The sequence below is a fragment of the Chrysochloris asiatica genome, unplaced genomic scaffold (genome assembly GCF_000296735.1).
Source record: "Chrysochloris asiatica unplaced genomic scaffold, ChrAsi1.0 scaffold00018, whole genome shotgun sequence".
Taxonomy (NCBI): domain Eukaryota; kingdom Metazoa; phylum Chordata; class Mammalia; order Afrosoricida; family Chrysochloridae; genus Chrysochloris; species Chrysochloris asiatica.
Window position 1 is genome coordinate 17,931,568 of NW_006408536.1, and position 25,305 is coordinate 17,956,872.

The 25,305-nt window shown below is 45.4% G+C and overlaps 1 protein-coding gene across 2 annotated transcripts in view; it reads left to right on the forward strand.

Moving 5' to 3' along the window:
* The window catches only part of RAI2 (retinoic acid induced 2), a 101,648-nt gene extending 86,617 nt beyond the window's left edge, over positions 1-15,031 (forward strand). The window contains exons 2-3 of one of the 2 annotated variants that reach the window (XM_006835597.1): positions 13,039-13,197; positions 13,348-15,031. In XM_006835597.1, coding sequence (XP_006835660.1) covers positions 13,063-13,197; positions 13,348-14,652 — 1,440 coding nt within the window. In that variant the 5' untranslated portion in view covers positions 13,039-13,062 and the 3' untranslated portion in view covers positions 14,653-15,031. Of the gene's footprint in view, positions 1-13,038 lie in introns of both variants that reach the window. The other variant, XM_006835596.1, reaches the window with a different exon arrangement.
* The last annotated feature ends 10,274 nt before the right edge of the window (positions 15,032-25,305 follow it).

The window sequence follows — 25,305 nt, forward strand, 5'->3', positions numbered from 1 at the left end:
TCTTGGCAGAGATGAGTGAGTGCCTCCTGTGCCGCCTCACTTTCTTGAAAGATTTCATGTTTTATTCCATCAATTCCTGGTGCCAATTCCTTCAATGCACCTTGGACTTCCTCCCTAAGTATCATTGGCTCTTGATCATATGCCACCTCTTAAAATGGTTGAACATTAACCATTTCCTTTTGGTACAGTGACTCTGTGTATCCTTCCATCTTCTCTTGATGCTTTCTGTATCATTCAATAATTTGCCCAGAGAATCTTTCAATAACGAAAGTTGAGGGTTGAATTTTTTTCTTCAGTTCCCCCAGCTTGAGAAATGCTTAGCGTGTTCTTCCCTTTTGGTTTTCTGACTCCAGATCTTTGCACATTTTATTGTAATATTTATATCCTACATAGACTCCCTCAATACTGCAACTTGAGGTTTGAAGTGTTCATTTCTTTCAGCATGAAAAAATGCTGAGCCTGTTCTCTTGGTTTTCTAACTCCAGGTCTCTGTACATTTCATTATAATACTATGTCTACTTGAACCTCTTCCTGAACCGCCCTTTGGAACCTTTTCTATTGTTGGAGTTCTGGTGTGGATAAGTTCTCTACCACAAGGTCGGTTTGAACTACAGGGTCGGCGATTCAAACTCACCAGCCACTCCTCGGAAATCCTATACAGGGTCACTGTGAGTCTGGATGGACTCTCAGCCTTTAACAACAAACAATACAGTGCTTTTTAATTATCTACACCTGCCCCATTCTCGCCTTCAACCCTTGCTTAATTACCTCAGCAAAATCTCCATACTTTCTCTCTTCCTCTTATTTGTATCCTTTACCTCTTCTCCCCTGCTCTCTTGTGTTTTGTTTCTCCTGTGACTGAGAATAAAACCCTAATCACTGCTAATAATTAGGAAACGAACTACTTAAGTTTTTATGATAAGGAGAAGGAAAACTACAGAATCTGAAGTGATATTATGCTTAGTAGCCACTCCGCGGTCACTGCAGAACCCTTGAAAGTGCTCATAGGTCCACATTCGAGTTGCAGAAGGCTCTGGCCACCTCCACTTTCTCTCTCAGCCTTCCAGCTTGGATGAGAAATCAATTTTTGTATTTCTTGAAATTCTTTGCCATTGTCTTTCATTTCTAATATTGCAACAGCGTTGTTGTCTGTTTTCGCTTCAGATATTCAATATTTCACTTGTGTTGTGGGTTTGGTGGATTTTTCTGGGCTGGCCTGGAAACCTCCCCATCAGGTGGTGGTGTTGTTTTAAGTACCGTGGAGTCGGTTCCCCTAGCAGGTGTAGCACTAACTAATTATATGGTAAATGTCTTCCCTATTCCTAATTGTTGTTGTTGTTAAGTGTCTTCTAGTTGGTTCTGACTCATAGCTCCCTAAATAGGGTTTCTGAGGAGTAACAGGTTGGCTTGAAATGCTAACCTTGTGGTTTGTTGTTGTTGTTAAGTGCCTTCGAGTCGGTTCCAACTCATAGCGAACCTGTATAGGTTTCCAAGGAATGTCTGGTAGGTTTCAATCACTAACCTTGTGGTTAGTAGTCCAGTGCTTATCCTACAGAGTCACGCCATGACTCTAAGCAGTCCTAATAGCTGATTTTTTTAATTAACCTTTGAAGAAACAGGGTCATAACTTTGGAACTGAAAGTACAAACCCACTCAGATGCAAAACCCTTGTTTCTTCAAAGGTTGATTTTAAAATCAGCTGTTAGGAATAGGGAAGACATTTACCATCTAATCAATGTGATACCTTATGGGGATATTCCCACAAAACCCCATCAAACCCCTGACATAGCTGAAATATTGAACATCTGAAGTGATCATAGAAAATTACACTGTTGCAGTATTAGAAATGAAAGACAGTGGGAAATGATTTAAATAAATACAAAATATTCAGAGGAACCCGTAGATGCAACAACACTTGACAGGCTGTGATGTGAATGAAGGAACCAGGGACAAGTTGAAAACAGCAATGCTGCTGACAATGAGAATGAAAATGATGACAATATCAATGGTGAAAACGACGATGGTTGTTGTTGTTAAGTGCTACCGAGTCAGTTCCAACTCATAGTGACCCTGTATAGGGTTTCCGAGGCTGTAAATCTTCCCGGGAGCAGAAAGCCTCATCTTTCTCCCGCGGAGCCAGTGATAGCAATAGCCGTACTTTATTGAGCACTTACCTTTGCTAAGTGCTGTACAGATACTTTACAGAGATCATCTCCTTCAACCATTACAGCCGCCCACATGTGTGATACGCTTTTCTAAGCTCCATTTCCCACAGAAGAAAACTGAGCCTTAGAACTAACTTGCCCAAGGTCACACAACTCGGAAAGTTAGGCCGAGCTGAAATTTGAACTCAGGCCTAACACTCTCACCCAGGATGCTAGTGCTTAGTGATGGGCTCCCATGCTTTAGGGGGGAGGGAAAATCTAGACTCCAGTCCTTTCTACTTCAGAATTCTACACCCCTTCCTTCCACTGACCCCTCAAAGGGTCTATTTCTGGCACACTTGTCTCTGGAAAATGTCCCGCTAATGACACAGCGTTATAAACAGTCCTTTTCCCAGAACAAAAATGTAACCTTTGTATCTCAATCTAAGTAGCAGTCTTCTGTCTCCCAGAGGTAGGTTTCTGTCCCCTCTCTTTGTTCCAAATTTAGGAGTTGTTTTTTTGCTGTTGTTGTGTTGTTAACAGAATAAGCTCCCTAAACCACATTTTAAGGTGATAAACGATCCTGGACCAAGACCTTAGATGTAACCTGTTCTCCTGAATAAGATGGCAGCTCTGGTACTAGCAACTGACAGTATTGGGGGCTCTGAGCGTGGGGTTTTGGCAGAACGCAGGATAGGCACTCAGCAAATCTCACTATCCAGGTGAATGTCTCCTGGCCGAGTAACGGTACTTCATGATTGCCTCCTGTGGTTCTGAAGTGAACCTTCTACCTTCCACTGAGGTTGACCAAGACTTGAGGGAGCGGATTTCCTGCCTCTTAGTCTCAGGATCAGGACTTTCTGAAAAGTAAACATTTCTTCTCTGCCTTAGAAACATCCTTGTACTAACATCTCTCGACAACTGTTCAGGGTTTGGCATTCTTCTTTTAGAGACGGCTCCTTTACTTCTGTAGAAACTGTGGGCCTTGAAGCAGTCCTGTGAGAAACCGATAACCCTGAGTCAAAAAAGATTTGGTTAATCCCTTGGGTAGTGAGTGAGTCAAGAAAGTGGGAAACATGGAGAAAACACTATCAGGGTGGAGGAATAGGAAATGATGTCTGGCACACTGTATCTTTAGAAAGAATGAATAAATGAATGGGTGTGAATCTAGCTCCCTACTCCAGTCTGGCTCCAGGGACTGCCACTAGGCCCTCTGTGGCCAGGAACCAAGATAGTTAGTCCTGTGTACGCAATAAGATGGTAAAGGCCTAGGCACCTAACATTGTCTTCCTGGGTGAGAAAGGACCCAGAGAAACCCCATGGTGCCGTCACCACCAGCCTCCCAGATCCCCCTTGTGCTCTGACAAAACCCAGTGAAAGCCACAGGTACAAAACCAGGCCTGTGGCCTGTTTGCCAGAGTCATGACATTCTCTTTGTATTCTTTAGATTTGTCCAACTCTATTTCTCTTTACCATCCGCTGTGTCCTTGGCAAGGCCCAGGCCTATCTGAGATCCTACAGAGACCACATAGCAGGGATGTTTGGTGTGGGTTCTTGGTGTTTTCCACTACAACACTCCGCTGCTGTGGTGTGTTTGGTCTCAAGAAAGCAAACCGTCCTCTGACTGAAGAGGTTTCTCTCCCTTTTCTCTTTTTGTCCCCCTTCATGCTCCCTGGCCTTGTTTATGAAGTCACCACATTTTCTTCCATCTCTCCTCTTTTGCATTCTTGGTTCATTCCTCCCAACTGCTACCCCTGGTAGAGTAGGTACGTTGGGGAATGGCACCTTCTCAGTGATCACGGGTGTTGTTAGATGCTGTCCAGTCGGCTCCGACTCAGCGACCCTATGCACACAGAAGGAAGCACTGCTTGGTCCTGTGCCAGACCGTCTGCTATGCCAAGCATGATGTCCTTTTCTAGGGACATGTGAGACAAGGTATGTGAGACAAAGCCTCACCATCATGGCTTTTAAGGAGCACTCTGGCTGTACTTCCAAGACCGATTTGTTTCTCCTCCTGGCAGTCCATGGTAAATTGAATATTCTTCCCCAACACCGTAAGTCAAATGCATCAACTCTTCTGCAGTCTTTCTTATTTCACTTGGACATGCACATGAGGCGATTTAAAATATACCATGTCCTGGTGCAGTCCTTCAGGATCATGCACTGGTGGACCTCAGGGTCGGGTTGAACCACAAGGTTGGCAGCTCAAACTTACCAGCTGCTCCTCGGAAATCCTAACAGGGTTGCTATGAATCGGAACTGACTCGACAGCACTTAACAACAACATGGCTTCAGTCAAGCAAAGCGTAGTCCTCAGGGTGACATCTTTGCTTTTTGTCACTTTACAAGAGATCTTTTGTAGCAGATTTGCCCCATGCAATATGTAGAGTAGTTCAGGAAGATCCCCAGCCCAGTTCGGCTTTGCCCCTTCATCCTTTGTCTAGGTGCCTTCCTCCCTGCACTTCTGTTTGATTGCCCACACCTTGTCCATCCTGCATGGTCCCCAATTCTTCCCACAGCAACTCCTGGAAGACTGGTTTGAATCGTCGCTAGCAAGCACCCCTCTCATGGGAGGCCTGGCCTGGCTTTCTACCCTACCGGAGAGTAAGAAAGTACCTCCTGCTCCAGATGAGTCCCAGGGACATCAAATGACTTTCCCACAGTCATGCAAAGTTCATATGTGTCTTGAAACTCATCTCTTCCACTTCAGTGCCTTGTCTATTAGATATCACTGACTCAAGGGTGCATTTCTTCTTTTTAATCAAGCTCTTAATTCGTCACACTTTTGGGGAGCAAGTTTATGGGTTGTTGTTGTTAAGTTCTGTCAAGTCAGTTCCGGCCCACAGTGACCCTGTATAGGGTGTCAGAAGAGCTGCTGATGAGTTTGAACCATGGACCTTGCAGTTCAAACTGACCTTGTGGTCCAGTGCATTATCCTACAGTGCCACACCAGGACTCCAGCCATCATGGGGGGGGAGGGAATTAAATGTTTGATCAACTATAACAGACTAATTTATGGATTTGGGGGCTAGGGCCATTCAAAATACTTTGGTTTAATGCTGATTATAATCGATCCTTTAGAAACCCCTGCTGCTGCCGATGTGTCCTATCGAGTTGGTTCCAACTCATAGTCATAGGCATTTCCAACTTCAAAAAGTTCTTGGGAAAGTGTCATTATCTTTTAGTGCCATTTTTCCATGAACTTTTGAAACACCCCCCCACCCCCGCATATAAACAAAGAAAAAAAAAAAAGATAAGGTTAACAGGAAACGTTGGCGTATTCTGATGTGCAAGGCCAGTTTATGACTCTCAGACCCATTACTTTCCACCAATATTTGTGGGTGAATTAAATCAGACTTAATAGTCACACTCTGTCCTCTCCCACAGAAGCCCTCTTTGCTCAGGGTTGTCAACCACACAGCCACCACATTTGGAATAGATGATGTTACATGTTGGGAAATACACTGCAAAAGCTGCTTTTAATCATTGTAGTCCTATTTAATCATTGTAGTCCTATTGTAGTTCATTGTAGTGCACATCTCTGGATGTAAAAAGGCAGTTTACCATAAGGTGGGTGACTATTTTATGTACTCTATGTATTTTAATCAATTTGGAAGTATATTCATGTGGTAATTACGTTCACAGCTTCAGTAGAAAAGCCCTATGCTGATGTTTAAAGCTCAGAAAATTTAATCGCTGGGGCAAGTAATTGACAATTATTGCACCCTATGGGGAAAGAAAAGCCCTTTTTTACCCAGTTGGAATGGCATCTTAGTTTCTAAGTGGTAAAACCACAGCCACGTCGTATTAAAGGACAAAAATGTCTCTTTTCTCAATTTGACTTATAGTGGGTGGATAATGATTTTTAGACAGAAATGATTAGAGAATCATTAAGAATGGGATTTAAGTACTGATGCAAAATCAGAAAATGGACTCTGAATAAGGTAGGGCTAGAAAGGGGCAGGTTTCCTAGCAGAGGTCTCTGGGAAGTCAGCCAGCGTCATCTCACCTCTTCCTGGAGGTGGGAAGCATAGGGAGAGGTTGAGAGGTGGGCAGCAGGGAGGAAATTTCCAGGGAATTTGGGGTGTTGATGGCTTCAGTCATTTCCAGGAAGTAAGAAGCAAGATCAGCCACACACAAAAAAAGAAGGTTGGCTGCCCAGGCGCATTATTCTCTGGCCTTTGGACCAAAAGTTCCCAACCTAAGCTGCACATTAGAACCACCTGGGGAATTTTCAAAATCCCTGATAACCAGGCTGCACCCCAGACCAATTCAATCAGAATCTTGGGTATGGGCTCAGTCATCAGTATCTTTTTTAAGTTTCAAGGCAGTTCCAAATACAGCCAAGTTTAAGAACTGGTGCTATACCAATTCTTAGACCCTCATGAATACATGAATCCCCTGGGGACACTGTTAGAATGTAGACTCGGATTCAGCAGGTCTAGGGTGTGCTCTGAGAATCTGCATTTTCTGCAAGCTTCCAGGGGCTGCTGCTGCTAAGAAGACCCCACTCTAAACAACGGAGACATCATTCATCTACCTATTACCATGGAGTCCATTTCAATTCCTCGCAATCCTATAGCACAGAGTAGAACTGCCCCATACAGTTCCCAAAGCTGGCATCTTTGTGGAAGCAGACTGTTAGGTCTTTCTCCCACAAAGCTGTTGGGTGGGTTTGAACCACCAGCATGTCTATAGTTAGCAGCCAAACATTAACCACTGTGCTTCCAGGGCTTCCTGTCAAGTTGGTTGCGGCCCTGTATAGGGTTTCCAAAGAGCAGCTGATGCGCTTAAAACGCTGACCTTGACGTTCAAACTGACCTTGCAGTCCAACGTATTAACTAACCCACAGTGTCACAGCAGGACTCCGCCAAAGACATAGGCAATTGAATTTTGACCGGAAATTATTGTCTATAGTCTCCAAAAGTGTCAAGGTGATTAATAGCTTACAATTGGAACATATATTCCTTGAGAGAATTTCTAATATATGTTGTTGTTAAGTGCCATTGAGTGGGTTCCTATTCATAGTAATCCTATGAGGAGAGCTAATGGATTAGAAGTACCAACCTTGTGGTTAGTAGCCCAGTGCTTATCCTACAGTGCCGCACCATGAGCTTATTGGAGTTGAAGGGGCCATCCCTAGGAAAGGAACTGACATGGCGTCTTAGAGGCCTGAAGTGGAGCCTCCTGGTCTCAGAGGTGGGATCAGGCCCCACCCAGCCCAGATCCCTGAGTCCGTTCCCCTGCGGCTGAGCTCACCTTGTCAGTGACCTCACTCAGGTAGTTTCAGGATCTGTTCAGAACTTAGGTTTCATACACTTCTCCCCAGATACCCCAGGAACCTTAAAAAATGTCCTCTTGGTGCTGGCTTCCAGGGGCCTTGTGGGTATCTGTATAGTTTTATCTTTTGTGAAAGTGCTTTCATTTCACAAAGTAAAATTAAGTCACTCTCTAGAAGGTGATGTAGGCCTTTGAGAGGGGCTTCCAGCATGCCCCAGGGCTTCTGTCAGAATCCAGGCTTCCTTCAGTTGGAGTTGGTACAGGGTCCGCAGGGAATGTGGATACCCTTGCCCCGACAGGGAGGGGGGCGGGGAACCCTGAGGCTGTGGCTGAGGGCATTAGCAACAAAAGTTTAACGTTATTTATAAGTGAGTGCGTGCATGTATGTAACTCCCTGTTACATGTCCACAATCAGGAAATAGATGGGTTCTGTGGTGCTGTGGGTTAATGCACTGGACTGAAAGGTTAGCAGTTCAAGCTCATCAGCCACTCCTTGGACACCCTATACAGGGTTGCTATGAATTGGAACTGACTCAATGGTACCTAACAACAACAGGACCTGGAGAATAGTCTAAATTTTCTGAATGGTCAAGTATTTTTGCTTTGTAAATTGCGTCATAAATGAATCATTATAATACTGTCTGTTTGAAGCCTGGAGGGTGAAGGAAACGGCTTCACAGGCAGGCAGAGCTGGCATGGGCAGGGTATCAGAATAAACGGGCACCCAGCCATTCACAAATGTGGGACAAGCCACTGACTGACCAGTGGGCATTTGGGCCCAAGGCCAGCTTCTTAGCAGCGTAACTCTTCATGTGAAAAACAGTCAATGTGCTGCTTCCCTTTGGCTTTCTTTTACTGGGGGTGTATCAAAGGTTCAGAAAGAGGCTATCAGGAAAGGGCGAAAACTTGTAAGCCTTAATGTCCCTTCCAGCGGTGACATACCATGATTCTATAAGCGGGGACCTGTGGCAATACCACGCTCCCGAAGGCCTTGGCATTCATGCATCCAGCCTTTCAGAAGGTACTGTCCCAGCACCTACTCTTCACCAGGTATAGTGCTGGGGCCAGGAATGTGAAGATGAGGAGACGAGCCAGCCTCCCCTTCCTGGAGAAGCAATAGGCAGTCCCAGGAGGGAGGAGAGGGATCAGGATCAGACAAGAGTAAGTCAGGGTCCTGAGGAATGCTGTGGGGGTGGGGGGAGATCCCAGAAAACAGAGGACTGGGGAAGGCAGGGGCTGGAGAGAATTCTAGGATGAGGAGCAGATTCCAGGGAAAGCTGGCCAGAGGCCATTAGGTTATTGACCTTCCAACTTCTTCTGACCTGTGGTCCCCATGGGCTCTTTGGTGTAACTTGATTTTCATTGTAATTAGACAAGGGAATTTGTATAACAATTCTGTGATTGCTTGCCTCAGATAGTCCCTGCCCATCCTACCTGAAACCTGACACTTTTCCCACAAAACTCCATCCAGCATCAGGGTAGCTCACATGTCTTCCAGAAAGGGCTGGCCTGTCCCTGACTGGGACCACTGGCCTCAGGGAGTGGGGAGAGAAGACTGAAGGGAAGCTGCGTGGGGCTGGTGAGGACAAGGGCAGCAACGGTCAGAGAAGCCCTTGGTGTCACCCACACAAAGTGAATTCCGGATGGCGCGGTCTTTGGGCTTCCTGTGGGCGTAGGGTGCTCCGGCTCTGAGACTGTGCTACACCCTCCCTCCCTTTCCGCTTCCCTCAGCCCCTCCTAAAGGAGAGATGGCAAACTCCTGCATGTGCCCACTTCCCCAGTGAGCCACATACTTAGATTGCCAGCTCCCTCTCACCTCCCGGTGATCAATGGGTAGCAGGAGGTATAGGTGACCTAATTTAAACCCAAACCAAAGGTTCCCTGCCACCTCTGAAGAAATCCATGCCCCCTCTGTGGGCGCCTTAGTCAGTGGCTCTTGTGACACTCCTTGATTTGAAGAGGTCCTTAGTCCACACTCATAAGTGCTTCTACTACAGAGCGGGGAGGCTGGGCTGCCGCCTTCTCTTCAATCATCATTGGCCTTCCCAGCTCACCCTCCGGGGAAAGAGACTTGCCCTTTGAACTTGCACCTCATTAGTGGGCTTGTATCCTCAAGTTGCCTCCAGCACAGACGCCTGCTGTGCTCCCTCTGAACCTTCCCTGGGTCCTTCAGTCACCCCCCCCCCCTCCCACCCCCCACCCCCTGAGTTGGGGAAGACCTACTGGCAGATTGGACAGCAAGAGGAGGAGGTGCAGAGAGAAAGTGATGACATCAGTGGGTGTATCACAAAGATGGGGCTCCTCTCTGCTTCGTTGGGTACCTCCTGGGCCTGGTGTCACACCCGTGGGGAGTAGCGGCATAGGCTGGTCTGGGCCTACTTTAGCTGAGATGTCGGGAAGCAGAAGTGAGCCACTGGTCCACGGCTTCCCTTTCCCTTTGCCCCCAGATACCATAGGCTGCTCTTCTGGCCCAGGTCCTCTTCCCAGAGACACCAGCTGGGAATCTAACGGCCTCCCTGTAATTCCTGGAGGTGATGTGTCTTCCTACCCATGTGACATCTACCTGTGGGAAGGCAGACTGGGGGTGGGTAACTGGAGGTAGATAATGGAACCACAGCTGCTTTGGGCTGGACCTCAGGTGACCCACCAGCACCTTCTATGATAATGGGGACAGAGGAGGCTTCTGGTGGGGATAAAAGGATGAACACACAGTTAAGCGAATTTGATGGAAAGGACATTCAGCCCGGCTGCCACTTTGCAGAAATCTGATGCTCACTTTATGCAAGTGCCATTGTGCCATTGGTGTTACAGGGGAGGCCGTGGGGACTGCTCTTGCCAGGAGGAGCCTGGAATCAGACCTGGGCTCTCATCCCACCTAAATGTAACCATAAACTAGCTACTTAATCTCCTAGTAGAAGCCTTTTCTCACTGGTAAAATGGACATACTATAGGATTTCTCTCACTGGGTTGTTTGGGGGGTTGGGGAAAGCTCTTAGTGGAGGGGCTGCATGTTTTCAGTCTTGCTGCCTGTGGAAGGAACAGAAGCCTGTGGGAGGCTCCCAGGGACCACTCCCCATACTTTGAGCAGAAGGGCTCTGGGAAAAGAAAAGGCCTAGAACCCTGGCTGAGCAGGGAGGGCAGTGAGCATATGCAGAGAGAGGTAAGAGCTAGCACCTGAGACCAAGATACGGTCAAGAAGCAGGTAGAGGAGACATCCACAAAACTGAGGTTGAGGGAGGCAGACAGAGAAAGAGGCCATTACTTCTGGAAATGGATACAGCCATTGACGTCAGCCCATTATTAGAGCTGGATAATTCTACATCCACAGGAAGGAAGCCCAGAGATGGCATAGAACATGTCTTGACTTCTCAGGTCATTCAGAATTCACTTCAAGTGGATGGCTGTGGGAGCCTTCTCTGACCATTGCTGCCTTTGTCATCTGCAGCACCACCCAACTTCCCAAAGTCTTCTCTTCTCTTACCCCTCCCCTAGGGCTCTCTGTCCACTGTGCTGGAGGAGGCCTTAGGTCTTCAGGGCTACGTGCAAGTGCACAAAGCTGTATCTTGCTTATGTGATGTCTCTCCTGACCGAACGTTAATGCCTTCTCATGCTAACAAAATCTCTCATCAAAGACATGTGTCCTCCACCAAAGATGGATGCAGAGATGATGACATGGAGAGATGGAGCAGCTGGGGACTTTAGACCCAAAGAGGTAGAAGGGCTGTGTGCTGACGACCAAGGGGCAGGCTTGCAATGTGTACCCTTTGGTTGGTTGATGATGCACGGAGGGGATTGTAACCATGGCAATGAAACGATATATGATAGGATGAACGTAAAGCTAATGTTCTCCCATGTAAACTATCGCATAATCCACAATAAGACATTTAAAAAAAAAGACATGTGTCCTCACTAGACTATAACTTCATGAAAGCAAGAACCTTCCGTGTCCCCCACATGATGGCATTTCCAGCCTCCAGGAAGGTGCTGATGCACAGAGGCATTCAATAAAAAAGTTTGCTAGCTAAGCAAAGGAATGAATGAGTAAATGCTGTATTGGAGGCATAGCCATTTTCTGTGCTGAGTCAGGAAGCACTTACCTTAGGAAAAAACAGCCCTTTGAGCTTGGACAGGCCCCCTCAACCTCCCTGGGTGGGTGGGTGGGTGGGGGGTTGCCTCTCTTCTGTCTACCTCAAGGAGATTATTTTTTAATATTCACGGGTCCCCTATAGAGAGCCAGGCCTCCATAGCCTTCCTGGGAGGCATCGCCCTGTGTTCTGCCAAGAGCATCATGCACCAGACATTCCCCACAAAGTTGTTTGCACAGCATCCTTCCCGTCCCCTCCCTCTCCTCCTTCTGCTTCAGAGAAGCATCTTGTTCTGTGCCTCCAACACGTTGTGATAGCCTGGCGGTATCTAGGAGTTGTTCATTTGTTCAAGCGGCCTTCCTGTGGTGAGGACGTTTTCAAGTCGCTGGTGCTCTGGACTGCCTCTGTCCCTCATTTTGGAGACCATGTTGGACATTTGGGGACTGGGGAGAAGAGGAAGAGATGGTCACAGAGATAAAGTCCTGGCGGATCAGATAGATGTGGTCCAGAATCTGAGCTGCTCAAGGCCCACTGAGTGCAACTGAGGACTATAGAATTCTTAAAGAGTCCCCAAGCAGACTCCAGGACTGCGCATATCCCTGAGTTAGACATGGTGCCTGCCTTCTCCATGGTAACAATGCTAAATATGGCTGCATTTCCATGGAGAGTCACACTGTAGTTGCAGCCATGCTTCCTTCAGGAAGCACACATGCCAGGTCCCTCTGGTCTCTCGGGAGGTGGCCAGATATCTGAGGAGGTGCCTTGGGCATCAAGCATGCTTCTCACAACTTTGAGGATTACTGTTTCCAACCAGTATTCCATCTCCCCAGCCCTAGAATCATCACCTCTCCCTCCTCTTGACAGATGAGCAGATGGGGGGACAATAGAAACTGAACTCCATGGCCATGCTTACGCCTCATCACCTTGCTCCAGGAAGTGTGTTTGTATATGATTGGGAGGAGAGGGCATGTCATCAGCAGGAGAAATACAGTGGGACAAGCCTTATGCAAATGTGTCACTACATTCAAACTCCTCCAACTATGTTTTGGAAGATTACTACAAAGAATGTTTTTAAGTCTTTTCAATCAGTGGGCTGGCACCCTTCCATATTAATAGAATTCTGACGTGACAAAGGTCCTGAAAGGCAAAGCAGTCTGTGCTGCTTATTTGAACTTAAGCAAGTTGAAATCTCCCCATCCAGTACAACAACATGGAATGAAACGTTTTTGTTGAAGGCTGAACATATATACACCATCAGGCTGAAAAAAACACTCTGTTTAATCTCACTTGGTTCTTTTGTCATGACATCATCTGTGTTTACAGCACAGTCATCTGCTCCCTTGGGGCTGTCCGCCTACCACTGATCGTATGGGTGTCTGTGTTTGCTCCTATCTATAACGTGTGCTATGTATACAGGGAGCTGGGCCGTGCCCCCCCCCCCCACTTGACTATGATAGGGAAACTTTAAAGATGTGGTGATTCTAAATCTTCTTGTGAGGAGGATTCATATTGTGTGTTCTGTGTTGCAGGCCGAGTGACCTCAGCGCCAAGTGATGGACAACCTGCAATCCCAGAACCTGTCCATGGACATGACCGAGTCCCCTCCTGCCCTGGCAAATAACAGATTGGAGAATGGTATGGCCCAGCTGATCACCACTGAGGCCTGGAACATCAACTCCACTGACCTGGTAAAGAAGGCCCTGGTGACCGTGCCGGCTCCATCCATTCTGAACCCCCCTGCCGAGTCACAGAGCGGCATGGCTCTGAAGGTGGCTGCCACCGTGCTGCAGCCGCTGTGCCTCGGGGAGAGCCCGGTGGTGATGCCCATTCACATGCAGGTGGAGGGAAGCTCCGCGCCCGAGCTGAACCCCAATGCCAACGCCACCTACGTCATGACCACACAGGGCCCCGTGCAGCTGCCAGTGGTCCTGGAGCAACACGTCTTTCAGCACCTCAACTCTCCTCTGGTTCTGCCGCAGGAGACCCCATGCTCCTCCAATGCCATCCACAACAACCTCTTCCAGGGAGCCGAGGACCCCGAGGCCCAGCCCCAGCTGCTGGACCTGAGGATCCCTACTCAGCCGCAGGAGCCCACACTGCCCTTTGAAGCTGTGCTCCAGAATTTGTTTCCCACCCAGGGTGCCCTCGGCCCCCCACCCTGCCAGCCTCCACCGGGCTACCCCTCTGTGCCCCCCCAGCCTTTTAACTCCCCCTTGACCCCACTAGTCCCACCAGCCACTCTCTTGGTGCCCTACCCTGTGATTGTCCCCTTGCCTGTACCAGTCCCCATTCCCATCCCCATCCCAGTGCCTCAGAGTTCTGAAGCCAAGTTCAGCCCCAGTTTTCCCAAGCCGCCATCTTCTTTCAGCCTGCACTCCTTTAAAGGCCCCCAGGCCCCTTTGGAAAAAGAGGAACTGAAACCCTTTGACCTCCTGCACCCCAGAGAGTATTTCCAGCTCAGTCGCCACACAGTCATCAAGATGGGGAGTGAGAACGAGGCCCTGGATCTCTCCATGAAGTCAGTGCCCTGGCTCAAGGCAGGCGAAGTCAGTCCCTCCAACTGCCAGGAAGATGCGGTCCTAGACCTGTCACTGGCAACCCACCGGAAATCGGAGCCTCCCCCTGAGACCCTGTATGACAGCAGTGCGTCAGCCAGCAGCCCAGGCCACCCTGGAATGGAGCACCTTCCCAGTGGTGGTGAAATGCCCTTCCCGCCTGCCATGCCTCACGAAGCCTCTGCTGTCATGGAGAATTGCATGGGCAGCACTGATGCTCCTGAGGTGCTGAGCCAGCCCAGCCACCCCAGCAGCGAGGTCAAGGCTGAAAATAACATGGAGATTGTGAGCGAGTCCCAGGCGGCCAAGGTCATTGTCTCTGTGGAAGACGCTGTGCCTGCTATCTTCTGTGGCAAGATAAAAGGCCTCTCGGGAGTGTCCACCAAAAACTTCTCCTTCAAAAGAGAAGACTCCGTGCTTCAGGGCTATGGCATCAGCAGCCCAGGAGAAGAGCCAATGGAAAACACAGAACCCCTTAGGAAATCTGTAAAAAACCGGAGCATAAAGTTAAAGAAAATGAACTCCCAGGAAATTCACATGCTCCCAATCAAAAAACAACGGCTGGCCACCTTTTTTCCCAGAAAGTAAATAATGGCTTTTTAAAATTTTTATGATTATAATATGGGGAAAGGTGCATTGGTTTTATAAAAAGGCATTTAAAACAAATTATCTTTGTTAATTATTTCGGGGGGTAGTAGGGGCAGAGGGATGGTAAATTGGCTCTAGAAGCCCTGTCAGCTAAGATTGTTTTCTTTTTTAATTTTTGACTTTTCACAAATGAATAAATAAGAGCAACCTATTTTTCAAGCAGATTGCACATTTTTTGCAGCTTTAATGGAATATTGGGTGAATCAGAGGGGGTTAAAAAAAAAAAAAAGCTATTTTCATTGCCACAAAGTGCTTTGATGATGTAATACCTAATAAAGGGTAGGATGAATATTTCACAATAAATGTTTGTTTGCACTAATTGGCTGCAGTATTCTATCATTTCTAAAATTCGCCTTCCTTTATTACGATGGTTTGGTCCCAAGTCTGTTACTTGTGACAAGTTATCTGTGTTATAGATCTAAGTTCTTCTGGTATTGGGCAAAAAAAGAAGAATATTACCCTACTAGTGGTTACGAGTAGGGCTGCTAACCTCAAGGTAAGCAGTTCGAAACTACCAGGAGCTCCACAGGAGCAAGATGAGGCTTTGTGCTCCCATAGAGATTTACAGCTTGGGAAACCCTATGCATCCCTATGAGTCAGAACCAATTCCAAGGCATGTAAGCATTACCGCCAGTGCCACTGAGTCAGTTCTGACCCATGGTCACCCCAAGTGTGTCACAGTAGAACTGTGCTCCATCGCTATCTTCATTCTCTAGTGCTACTACTACAGAAATAACCACAACTGGATAACCACAACATTTTCTCAGAGTTTGGGAGGCTAAAATTCCAAAGTCAAGGTGCTGCCTCTCGGGGAAGGCTTTCTCTGTCAGCTCTGGAGGAAAGTCCTTTCCGGTCAGCGTCTGTTTCCTGGTTCCTTGGAGAGCTCCACGTGTGTTGGCATCTCTCTGCCCCCATCTCTGCTCACTCACTTGCTTGTTTTCATCTCTTTTATATCTCCCAAGAAATCGACTCCAAGACACACCTTACACCAATCCTGCCTCAGTAACATTGTGAAGACAGCCTATTCCCAAATGGGTTATGAGAACCACAGGTTTAGAGGTTCAGATTGACAACGCATACATTAATATTGGAGGGGGCGGATAATTCAGTACATAACAATAGAGTTCTCAAGAGTTATTTTTTTCAGAATTAGATTGCAAGGACTTTCTTCTAACGCACCTCTAGATGAACTCAAACCTTTAACCTTTTACATAGCCATTTGCATCAGCTAGCACCTCCAAAGTCACCTTAAGAGAAGGATTAGGAATATGTATGACTTCGAGCAAGTCAGTTCCTCCTCTAGGCCTCGGTTTCTGCGTTTGTAGAAAATGGGGCAAAAGGAAGGGGTGAGGAGATGAGTTTCAATTATCTGAAGGCCCTTCCAGCTCAAGACAGTTCCTTAGTTGTACAATACTGTATGTGAACTTTCCATAGACAAATGTCTCTCAAATGAACCAGCCTTCCACAATCAGGAGTTCACTGGAAAGGACCTTTTCAAGGTTGGTAAGAACATAGTTCGGAATGAGAAGAAGTATCAAAAGTCAGAAGTTTTCCAGAAGGCCACTTGCTGGTGGATTAGGAAGAATTTCAGTGGCTGGTAGATAAGTAGATATCTCATAGCGTTCCCAGCCTTGGATGGAGATATCTGGGGGTGGGGTGGAGGAAGGCAGAGAAAGCCATTCTTTGTTAGTTACAGTAGCTCTCACTCAGAGTAATCATGCCCCCTGGGGCCATTTGGCACTGTCTGGAGACTTTTAGGGTGGTCACAGTTGAAACAGTGCGACTGGCATCTAGTGGGCAGAGGCCAGGGGTACTGCTGATCATCCTACAGATGCGCAGGACAGTTGCCACACACACAACAAAGAAGGATCAGGCCCCCTGATGTCACCAGTGGCAAGGTTAAGAAAGCCTGGTCTGGCCAGTCCTTGACGGATGCCCACAAGGCACCCGGGAGGAGAGCCCAGTGTGGTGCTCTGATCTGACAGGGTAAAGCCACCCCCACACCAAGGAGGGTCTATGAATGTACGGTTCAAATCAGCCTGCGAGGTGCCACATCACACTTGTGTCTAAAGCTGTACTGGTGAGAGACTCATTATTATACGCCTGCTTTTAAACTTAAAGTTAGGTCTTTCACGTCTTGCAATTAGTATGTATCCAGCTGTTACTGTGAACATGAACAGGAGGAAAAGCAGTTGTGAGACTGTTCTTTTATTAGCAGGCCCTTTATGGTTAGGGTTACAGTTCTCACTGGTCCCAATACCATACACCCAGAAGGGATTTTCTTTTTTGTGCACTTTTCCTGTGTTAAAATTTCCTTTTCATAGTGTCACATGATGGTAAAGAACCAAATCACTGTTTCCTGTCAGGCTGACTAGTTCTGCTCAGCAGCGCACAGCCAGACTCCATCCTTTCAGCTTCAAAATGGTACAATCTCTTTCCATCTTTATTCTCAGTGTGGGATTCTGGCCATGTTTCCTGAGCATGGCACGCGTATTCGAGCTTCAAATAAAACACCAACGTGCCTAGGGACTCCAGTTTCCCATTTGCCTGATGCCTGTTTTTCACCATGCTGATGGTTTCTGCTGCCACTGCATACAGCACTAGAAAGCCCCTTTATACCAGCCAGCAGGGTCCCTGTCCTCACAGTGGGCTGGGGAGAGCTGCTACTTCTCTGACTTGGAGGGAAAGAGACTCCTAATTTGTCCTTTAGATGCAAGTGCTAAAATCGAGCAATAGAGATGGAAAGGAAGGCATTTGTAGCCTGTAATTTACCTTATAAACCGTGAGCCACACATTTCTCTTTGTTATATTTGGAAATGCCTTTTCTCTCCAGTTGTCAGCCCTGGCTGAGTGAGAAAGGCTGGGTCCATGGCCATCCCTGAATACTGAACCAGCATGTGCTGTTCTCAGCCCTGAGATGGGTTTCTAGAACAGGCCTCCCATCCACCCAGCCACACCCACCTATGGTTTGTGCCATTGACCACTGGGGGGCTTGGGGAAAGGCTGTAGTTGTAGGGACAGGATCAGTGAAGACTGCACACACAGAGTGTTGTGTTGGTACTTTGGTTGACACCCTACCCCCTTCCCAGCTTTTGATAAAATCTGGAATCTGCTTGGCTGCATGCAGGCCAGGAAATTAGTCAATGATTATGGCTAGAGTAAGCCTGGGTAGGGTTCCCTGGTGGTTCGATTCCACCCCTTATCCCTCAGTCAGAAGTTAGAAGCCTTTCACACAAACCTTAAATAAGCATCACCATCCTGGAGCCATGGTTCCTGGTCAAACCCATGTGACCCATGTGGCCTTCACAAAGAGTTAATAAAGTTGGTCACTGGCAGATGGGCTCTCAACCAGCCTTCACAAACCATCTACAGTTAACCTATTTTTCAGAGTTCCCATCAGATTTTCTCAAGACTTCATTTCCCACTCCTTGTCAAGAATGTTTTGGGCCAAAAAGCCTAAAAACAATTCTATACGAGTATTTTAGGAAATCTGATTAATCCTTGTTGTTGTTGTTAAATGACGTTGAGTAGGTTCCGACCCATAGCGACCCTGTATAGGGTTTCCCAAGAGCGACTGGTAAGCTTAAACTGCCAACCTTGAGGTTCAAACCGACTTTGCAGTCCAGCGCATTAGCCTACAGTGCCACACGAGGACTTAGTATGTTGATATTTGCGGAGCTTGTCTATATGTCTTCAGCTGACTTCAGAAAGGATTAAAAACAGGAACAAGTCACAAAGATTCATCTTTGAGGGTAATGATCGTTCTGTCTGATAGCGTAGTGGTTACAAGTTGGGCATTGCGCTGCTAACTTCAAAGTCAGCAGTTTGAAACTACCAGCCGTTCTGCGGGAGAAAGATGAGGCTTTCTGCTCCCATAAAGATTTACAGCCTCAGAAGCCCTGTGCTGGGATGACTCCATGACAAAACACCACCACTCTTCTTTCTGGTAAAGCAAAACTTGTTGATCTAGAAGGAGAAAATGCTGCAAAGAGGAAGCAGCTGTTGTCCTCATCAAGAAAGTTGTTGAGAATGAGGAGAAAATTCTTAAAGTCAGGTCAAAGTTTAGACTCAGAGGCAAAGCAGTGATATATATTTTAAAACATGAAAAATCTTGTCTGCAATGGTGAAATCTTCAATCAAAAACTCAGAGGGAGCAAGACAGAGGTAAGGAAGGAGAAAAGAACAAAGGAGGGTAGCCAGTTACAGAGAGGGAATGGCCCTGACTTCATAAATAACACAATTAGTAAAACAAAGACGATGCAAAATTAGATTCCATTTCACAAAATAAAGTTCAGAAGGGCTTTCTGCTTTCAGTTTTTTAAGCTCTTCAAAAATATGTACTTTACAATGATGTTGAATATCAGGTTTAAAACCCAGTAAACCAATAGGAGTTTGGACTTTTTGAGGACAAAGCCAGCATGAATTAGTGAAGAGTCTGAATTGCAGAAATTTTCTCCAGATTCTTTTCAAGCCCATCCCTGTTAACTGGTATACCCAGAGCACTTGGTACAGTAGTGAAGGGGAGAGGGTTCAAGCTGAAGGGTGGGAATGGCAAGCTTCTAAAAGCCACATTCAAAAGCTGTTAAGCTGAAAAACTTTAACAGCAAGGAAAAAAGCATTAGAGGTTGTTCTGGAAGACTTTACTCCTCATTAAATCAGAAAGTTAGTTTTCCAGGACAGTTTTCTGCCACCAGGTCAAATAACTGTCATTCCACATCAGTGAGGCAAAGTAGGGCGTATTTGTGGTTCTCCGGGATACCCGTTTTAATAAATTCGTCTTTTGTTGTAATTAACATAATGCTAATCAAGTAACACATCTAAAGTACAGGAAAGGATGCATTCCAAAATGTTGTAAACAAGCCACCTACTACTGCATTTGTTGTTGTTTGTTAAGTGCCATCGAGTCACTTCCAACTCACAGCTACCCTGTATAGGGTTTCCAAGGAACTGCTGGTGGGTTCCAAGGAATGGCTGGTGAGTTTTAACCATGATTTGCATAATATCCCTCTCCAGGGACTGGTCCCTCTTGATAACAAGTGTCAACTATGAGAAACAAACTCTGGTCATCCTGACTTCTAAGAGGCATTCTGGCTGTACTTCTTCAACACAGATTTGTTTGTTCTTCTGGTAGTCCATGGTACCTTTAAAATTCTTCTCCAACACCATAACTCAAATGCATTAATGTTTCTGTAGACTTCCTTATTCATTGTCCAACTTACACATGCATATGAGGCTATTGAAAATACCATGGCTTGGGTCAGGTGCACTTTAGTCCTCAAACTGACATCTTTGCTCTTGAACACTTTCAAGATGTCTTGTGCAGCAGATTTGCCTAATGCAATACATTATTTGATTTCTTGACTGCTGCTTCCGTGAGTGTTAATGGTTGATGGGAAAAAAGTGAAGTCTTGCCAACTTCAACCTTCTATCCATTTATCATGATGTTATTTATTGTTTTTCTTTGCTTTATTTTTGTTTTTTTTTTTTTACATTAAGTTGCAACCCACACTGAAAACTGGTCTTTCAGCAAACAAGACCACATAACGTAGGTTGCTAATGAGTCTTCCTCCAATCCTGACGTCACGTTATTCTTCATATAAACCAGAGTCTCGGATTATTTGCACAACATACATATAGTGAAAGAATACAACCCTGGTGTATTCCTTTCCTTATTTTTACACCATTCAGTGCCTTATTGGTCTGTTGGAACAAATACCTCTTGTACAGGTCTATGTACAGGTTCCTAATGAGTATAATGAAGTGTTCCAGAATTCTCATTCTCCACGATGTCCATAGCTTGTCATGATCCACACATTTGAAAGCATTTGCATACTCAGTAAAGCACAAGTAAACATCCTTCTAGTGTTCTCTGCTTTCAGCCAAGATTTAGCTAACGTCAGCAATGATATCCCTCTTTCTATGTCCTCGTCTGAATCTGGCTTGAACCTGTGGCAGTTCCCTGTCAATGTACTGTTGGAGTCATATATATATATCCTGGTGTGGCACTGTGGGTTAATGCATCAGACTGAAAAGCCATTTGAACTGCAAGATCGACGGTTCAAGCTCACCACCTGCTCCTCGGAAACCCTATACAAGGTCGCTGTGGGTTGGAACCAACTTGACAGCACTTAACAACAACAACATATATATACATATTTATATTTACTACTAAGGAGTCCTGGTGTGGTGCTGTAGGATAAGCACTGATTTGCAAGGTCAGTTTGAACCACAAGGTTGGCGGTTCAAACTCACTAGCCACTCTTTGGAAACCCTATACAGAGTCGCTATGAGTCAGAACCGACTACAAGGTTTGGCAGGGGAACACAGTAGCTCCATAAGATAAACTCTAGACTGTGAACCACAAAGTCAGCAGTTCAAGCTCATCAGGCGCTCTGCAGGAGAAAGATGAGGGGTTTTGCTTCAGCAAAGATTTACAGTCTCAGAAACCATCTTACAGAGTCACTATGAGTTGAGCCCAGTTGACAAGTACAACAAGGTTTGATACCCCAGTCAGTAAGAATGTAATGAACTCCTATTACATCGATTGTGGTAAGCTGGCAGTCCTGGAGAATGCTAGGAATTTGGTTGTATTTATGGTTGCTTTAAATAAGGAACTTGAAGTTTTCGCTTCAATGCAGAAATTCTCATGATGACACATTTTATGCCATATTGAAAAACACTTTGCAATTCTTTGAGAGCAAGGACTGAATCTGCATTTCTTGATCTCAGGGTTTCTCCACTTCAGCATTATTGACATTTGAACTTGATCATTCTTTGCTGTCACTAAACAACTACAACAGTCGTTTGCTGGAGGGGCCGTCCTGTGCGTACTAGGATGTTCAGCAGCTTTCTTAGCCTCTACTAGGGAGATGCCAGTAGCATACATACACACACACACACCCAATCAGGACAACCAAAACTGCCTCCAGTCATTGCCAAATGTCCTCGGAGGCAAACCCGCCCCAATTGAGAACGACTGCTTTATCTATTGTAACTGGCTCATCCCCGAGGCTCAAAAAGTCTTCCATGGATGAATTTAATCAAGAAATTGAGTCAATTAGGAAGTGGGATCCATAGCTGAGAGCTCAGAAACTCCACTCATATTTTCTGATTTACTACCACCTGGTGTAGGAGCTCTGGTAGAGTAGTGGTTACGAATCGGGCTGCGAACTGCAAAGTCAGCAGTTCGAAATTACCAGCTGCTCTGCAGGAGAAAGATGAGGCTTTCTGCTCCCATAAAGATTTACAGCCTCAGAAACCCTGTTCAGGGTCTCTATGGGTCGGAACCGACTCGACGGCACATAACAACAACAACAACCACCTGGTATGGTGCTGTGAGTTAATGCACTAGACTGCAAAGCCATTTGAACTGCAAGGTCATTTGAACTGCAAGGTCGGTGGTTCAAACTCACCAGCTGCTCCTCGGAAACCCTATACAGGGTCGCTATGGGTCGAAACCGACTCGATGACACTTAACAAGAACAACAACAACCACGTTGATCTGATAAGGAATCTAGTATTCCAAACCCCTGTTCATCCATCCACTTGCCCAGTATATCACAAGGCCGTCTAAAAGCGTCTCCTAGTGAACGGGGTTTAGCGGGCCTGCTCCACCTCACAGAAAAGTCAGGCACTCCTCAAGAGAGGCCTCTTCATTTTAGCAATACCCTGAAGTGTGATGCCTGTTTGCTGCTTCCAGGACCAGCAGACCTCAGGAGCTTACAAATAGTCCCAGGAAGTTCGTTTTTGTTTTCCATATTTTACCTAAATCTTTCTTGCTATAATTGATTGCATTTTTTTTTTTTTGCTTGTCCTTAAAACCCATTGCCATCAAGTTGGTTCTGACTCATAGTTACCTTATAGAACAGAGTCAAACTATCGTATAGTACAGGTCCCCAAGGCTGCCATCTTTAAGGCAACAGACTGCCATTCAAACTTCTGACTACACACATGTCCATAGTCTCACAATGTTATGATTCTTGTTGTTATTGTTAGGTGCCATCAAGTCGGTACCAACTCTTAGCATAGGTGCAACAGAACAAAACACTGCCCGGTCCTGCACCAACCTCACACTCGTTGCTGCTGACACTGTGTGGATCCCATCTCACTGGGGGGTCTTTCTCTTTTTCTCTGACCCTCCACTCTACCAAACATGATACCTTTCTCCAGGGACTGGCCCCGCCTAATCATATGTCTGGAATTTGAGAGACAAGGTCTGGCCATCCTGGCTTCCAAAGAACATTCTGGTTGTACTTCTTCCAACACAGATTGGTTTGTTCTTTTAGCAGTTCATGGTACTTTTAATATTCTCCTCCAACATCATAATTCAAATGCATCAATTCTTCTACAGTCTTCCTTATTCACTGTCCCAATTTTTACATGCATATGAGGTCATTGAAAATACCATGGCTTGGGTTAGATGCACTGTAGTCTTCAAAGTGACGTCTTTGCTCTTCAACACTTTAAAGAGGTCTTGTGTGCAGCAGATTTGCCTAATGCAATATGTTGTTTAATTTCTTGACTGCTGCTTCCATGAGTGTTGATGGTTGATCCAAGCAAAATGAAGTGTTTGACAACTTCAGTATTCTCTCCATTTATATGGATGTTGTTTATTGGTCCAGTGGTGAGGATTTTTGTTTTCTTAACATTGAGATGTAATCCATACAGAAGGCTGTGCTTTTTGATCTTCATCAATAAATGTTTTAAGTCCTCTGCACTTTCAGCAAGCAAGGTTATATCATTGGCATATCACAGGTTGTTAATGAGTCTTCCTCCAATTCTGATGCCACATTTTTCTTCATATAAGCCAACTTCTCGGATTATTTGCTCAGCATACAGATTGAATAAGTATGGTGAAAGGATACAACCCTTGCACATGCCTTTGCTAACTTTAAACCAAAACAAGTATTCCCTTGTTCGGTTCGAACAACTGCTTCTTGGTCTAAGTACAAGTTCCTCATGAGCACAATTAACTGTTCCAGAATGAATAACACTCATACAGACACTTTCCAGAATGAGTAACGTATGGACAATGCAATGTTGTCCATAGCTTGTCATGATCCACACAATCATAAGCCTTTTCATAGTCAATAAAGCATAGGTAAATACCTTTCTGGTATTCTCTGCTTTCAGCCAAGATCCATCGGACATCAGCAATGATATCCCACATCCTCATTTGAATAAGGCTTGAACCTCTGGTTGTTCTCTGTCCATGTATGTTTGCAACTGTTTTTGGGTTATCTTTAGCAAAATTTTATTTGTATAAGATATCAATGATATTGTCCAATGATCTCTGCATTCCTTTGGGTCATCTCTCTTTGGAATGGGCATAAATATGGATCTCTTCCAGTCAGTTGGCCAGGTAGTTGTCTTCCAAATTTCTTGGCATAGATAAGTGAGTGCTGCCAGTGCTTCATCAGTTTGTTGAAAGATTTCAATTTATATTCTGTCGATTCCTAGAGCCTTGTTTTCTGTCCATGTCTTCAGTGCAATTTGGACTTCTTCCTTCAGTACCATCCCTTCTTGATCATGTCCTACCTCTTGAAATGGTTGAAAGATGACCTTTTATTTTGATACACTGACTGTATGCCTTCTATCTCCTTTTGATATCTTCTGTATCATTCAATATTTTGCCAATAGAAATATTTAATATTGCAAGTTGAGCCTTGAATTTTTTCCTCATTTATTTCAGCTTAAGAAATGCTGAGTGTATTCTTCCTTCTTCATTTTCTAACTCCAGGTCTTTGTACATTTTGTTATAATATTTGTCTTTGTCTTCTCAAGCTGCCCTTTGAACTTTTCTATTCAGCTCTTTAACCTCTTCATTTCTTCCATTTGTTTTAGCATCTCTACACCAGAGAGCAAGTTTGAGTCTCTTCTGACATCCATTTTAGTCATTTTCATCTTTCTTGTCTTCTTAATTATTAATCTCTTCCTGTATGATGTTCTTGATGTCGTCTCACAACTCCTTTGGTCTTTGGTCTTTAGTGTCTAATGCATCAAATCTGTTCTTCAGATGAGCTCTAAATTCAGGTGGGATGTGTTCAAGATCATATTTTGACTCTTGTGGAATTAAAACAATTCCACTTCAGCCTGAACTTGCATATGAACAATTGATGGTCTGTTCCACAATTGTTTCGGCTAATGATATGGAGCTTTTCCATCATCTCTTTCCACAGATGTAGTCAATTTGATTTCTTTGTATTGCATCTGGTGAGGTCCATGTGTATGTTGTTAAGTGCCGTGGAGTCGGTTCCGACTCCTAGCGACCCTGTACAGGGTTTCTGAGGCTTAAATCTTTACAGGAGCAGAAAACCTCATCTTTCTCCTGCAGAACTGCTGGTAGTTTTGAACTGCTGACTGGAGATTAGCAGCCCGATTCGTATACCAGAGCGTATAGTCGTCTTTTATTTTGTTTAAAAAAGGTATTTGCAATAAAGAAGTCATTGGTCTTGCAAAATTCTATTGTGCCATCTCCAGCATCATTTCTAACACAAGGGCCATATTTTCCAAGTACAGATCCTTCCTCTTTGTTTCCAAACTTTGCATTCCAATCCCCAGTAATTATCAATACATCTTGATTGCATGTTTGAT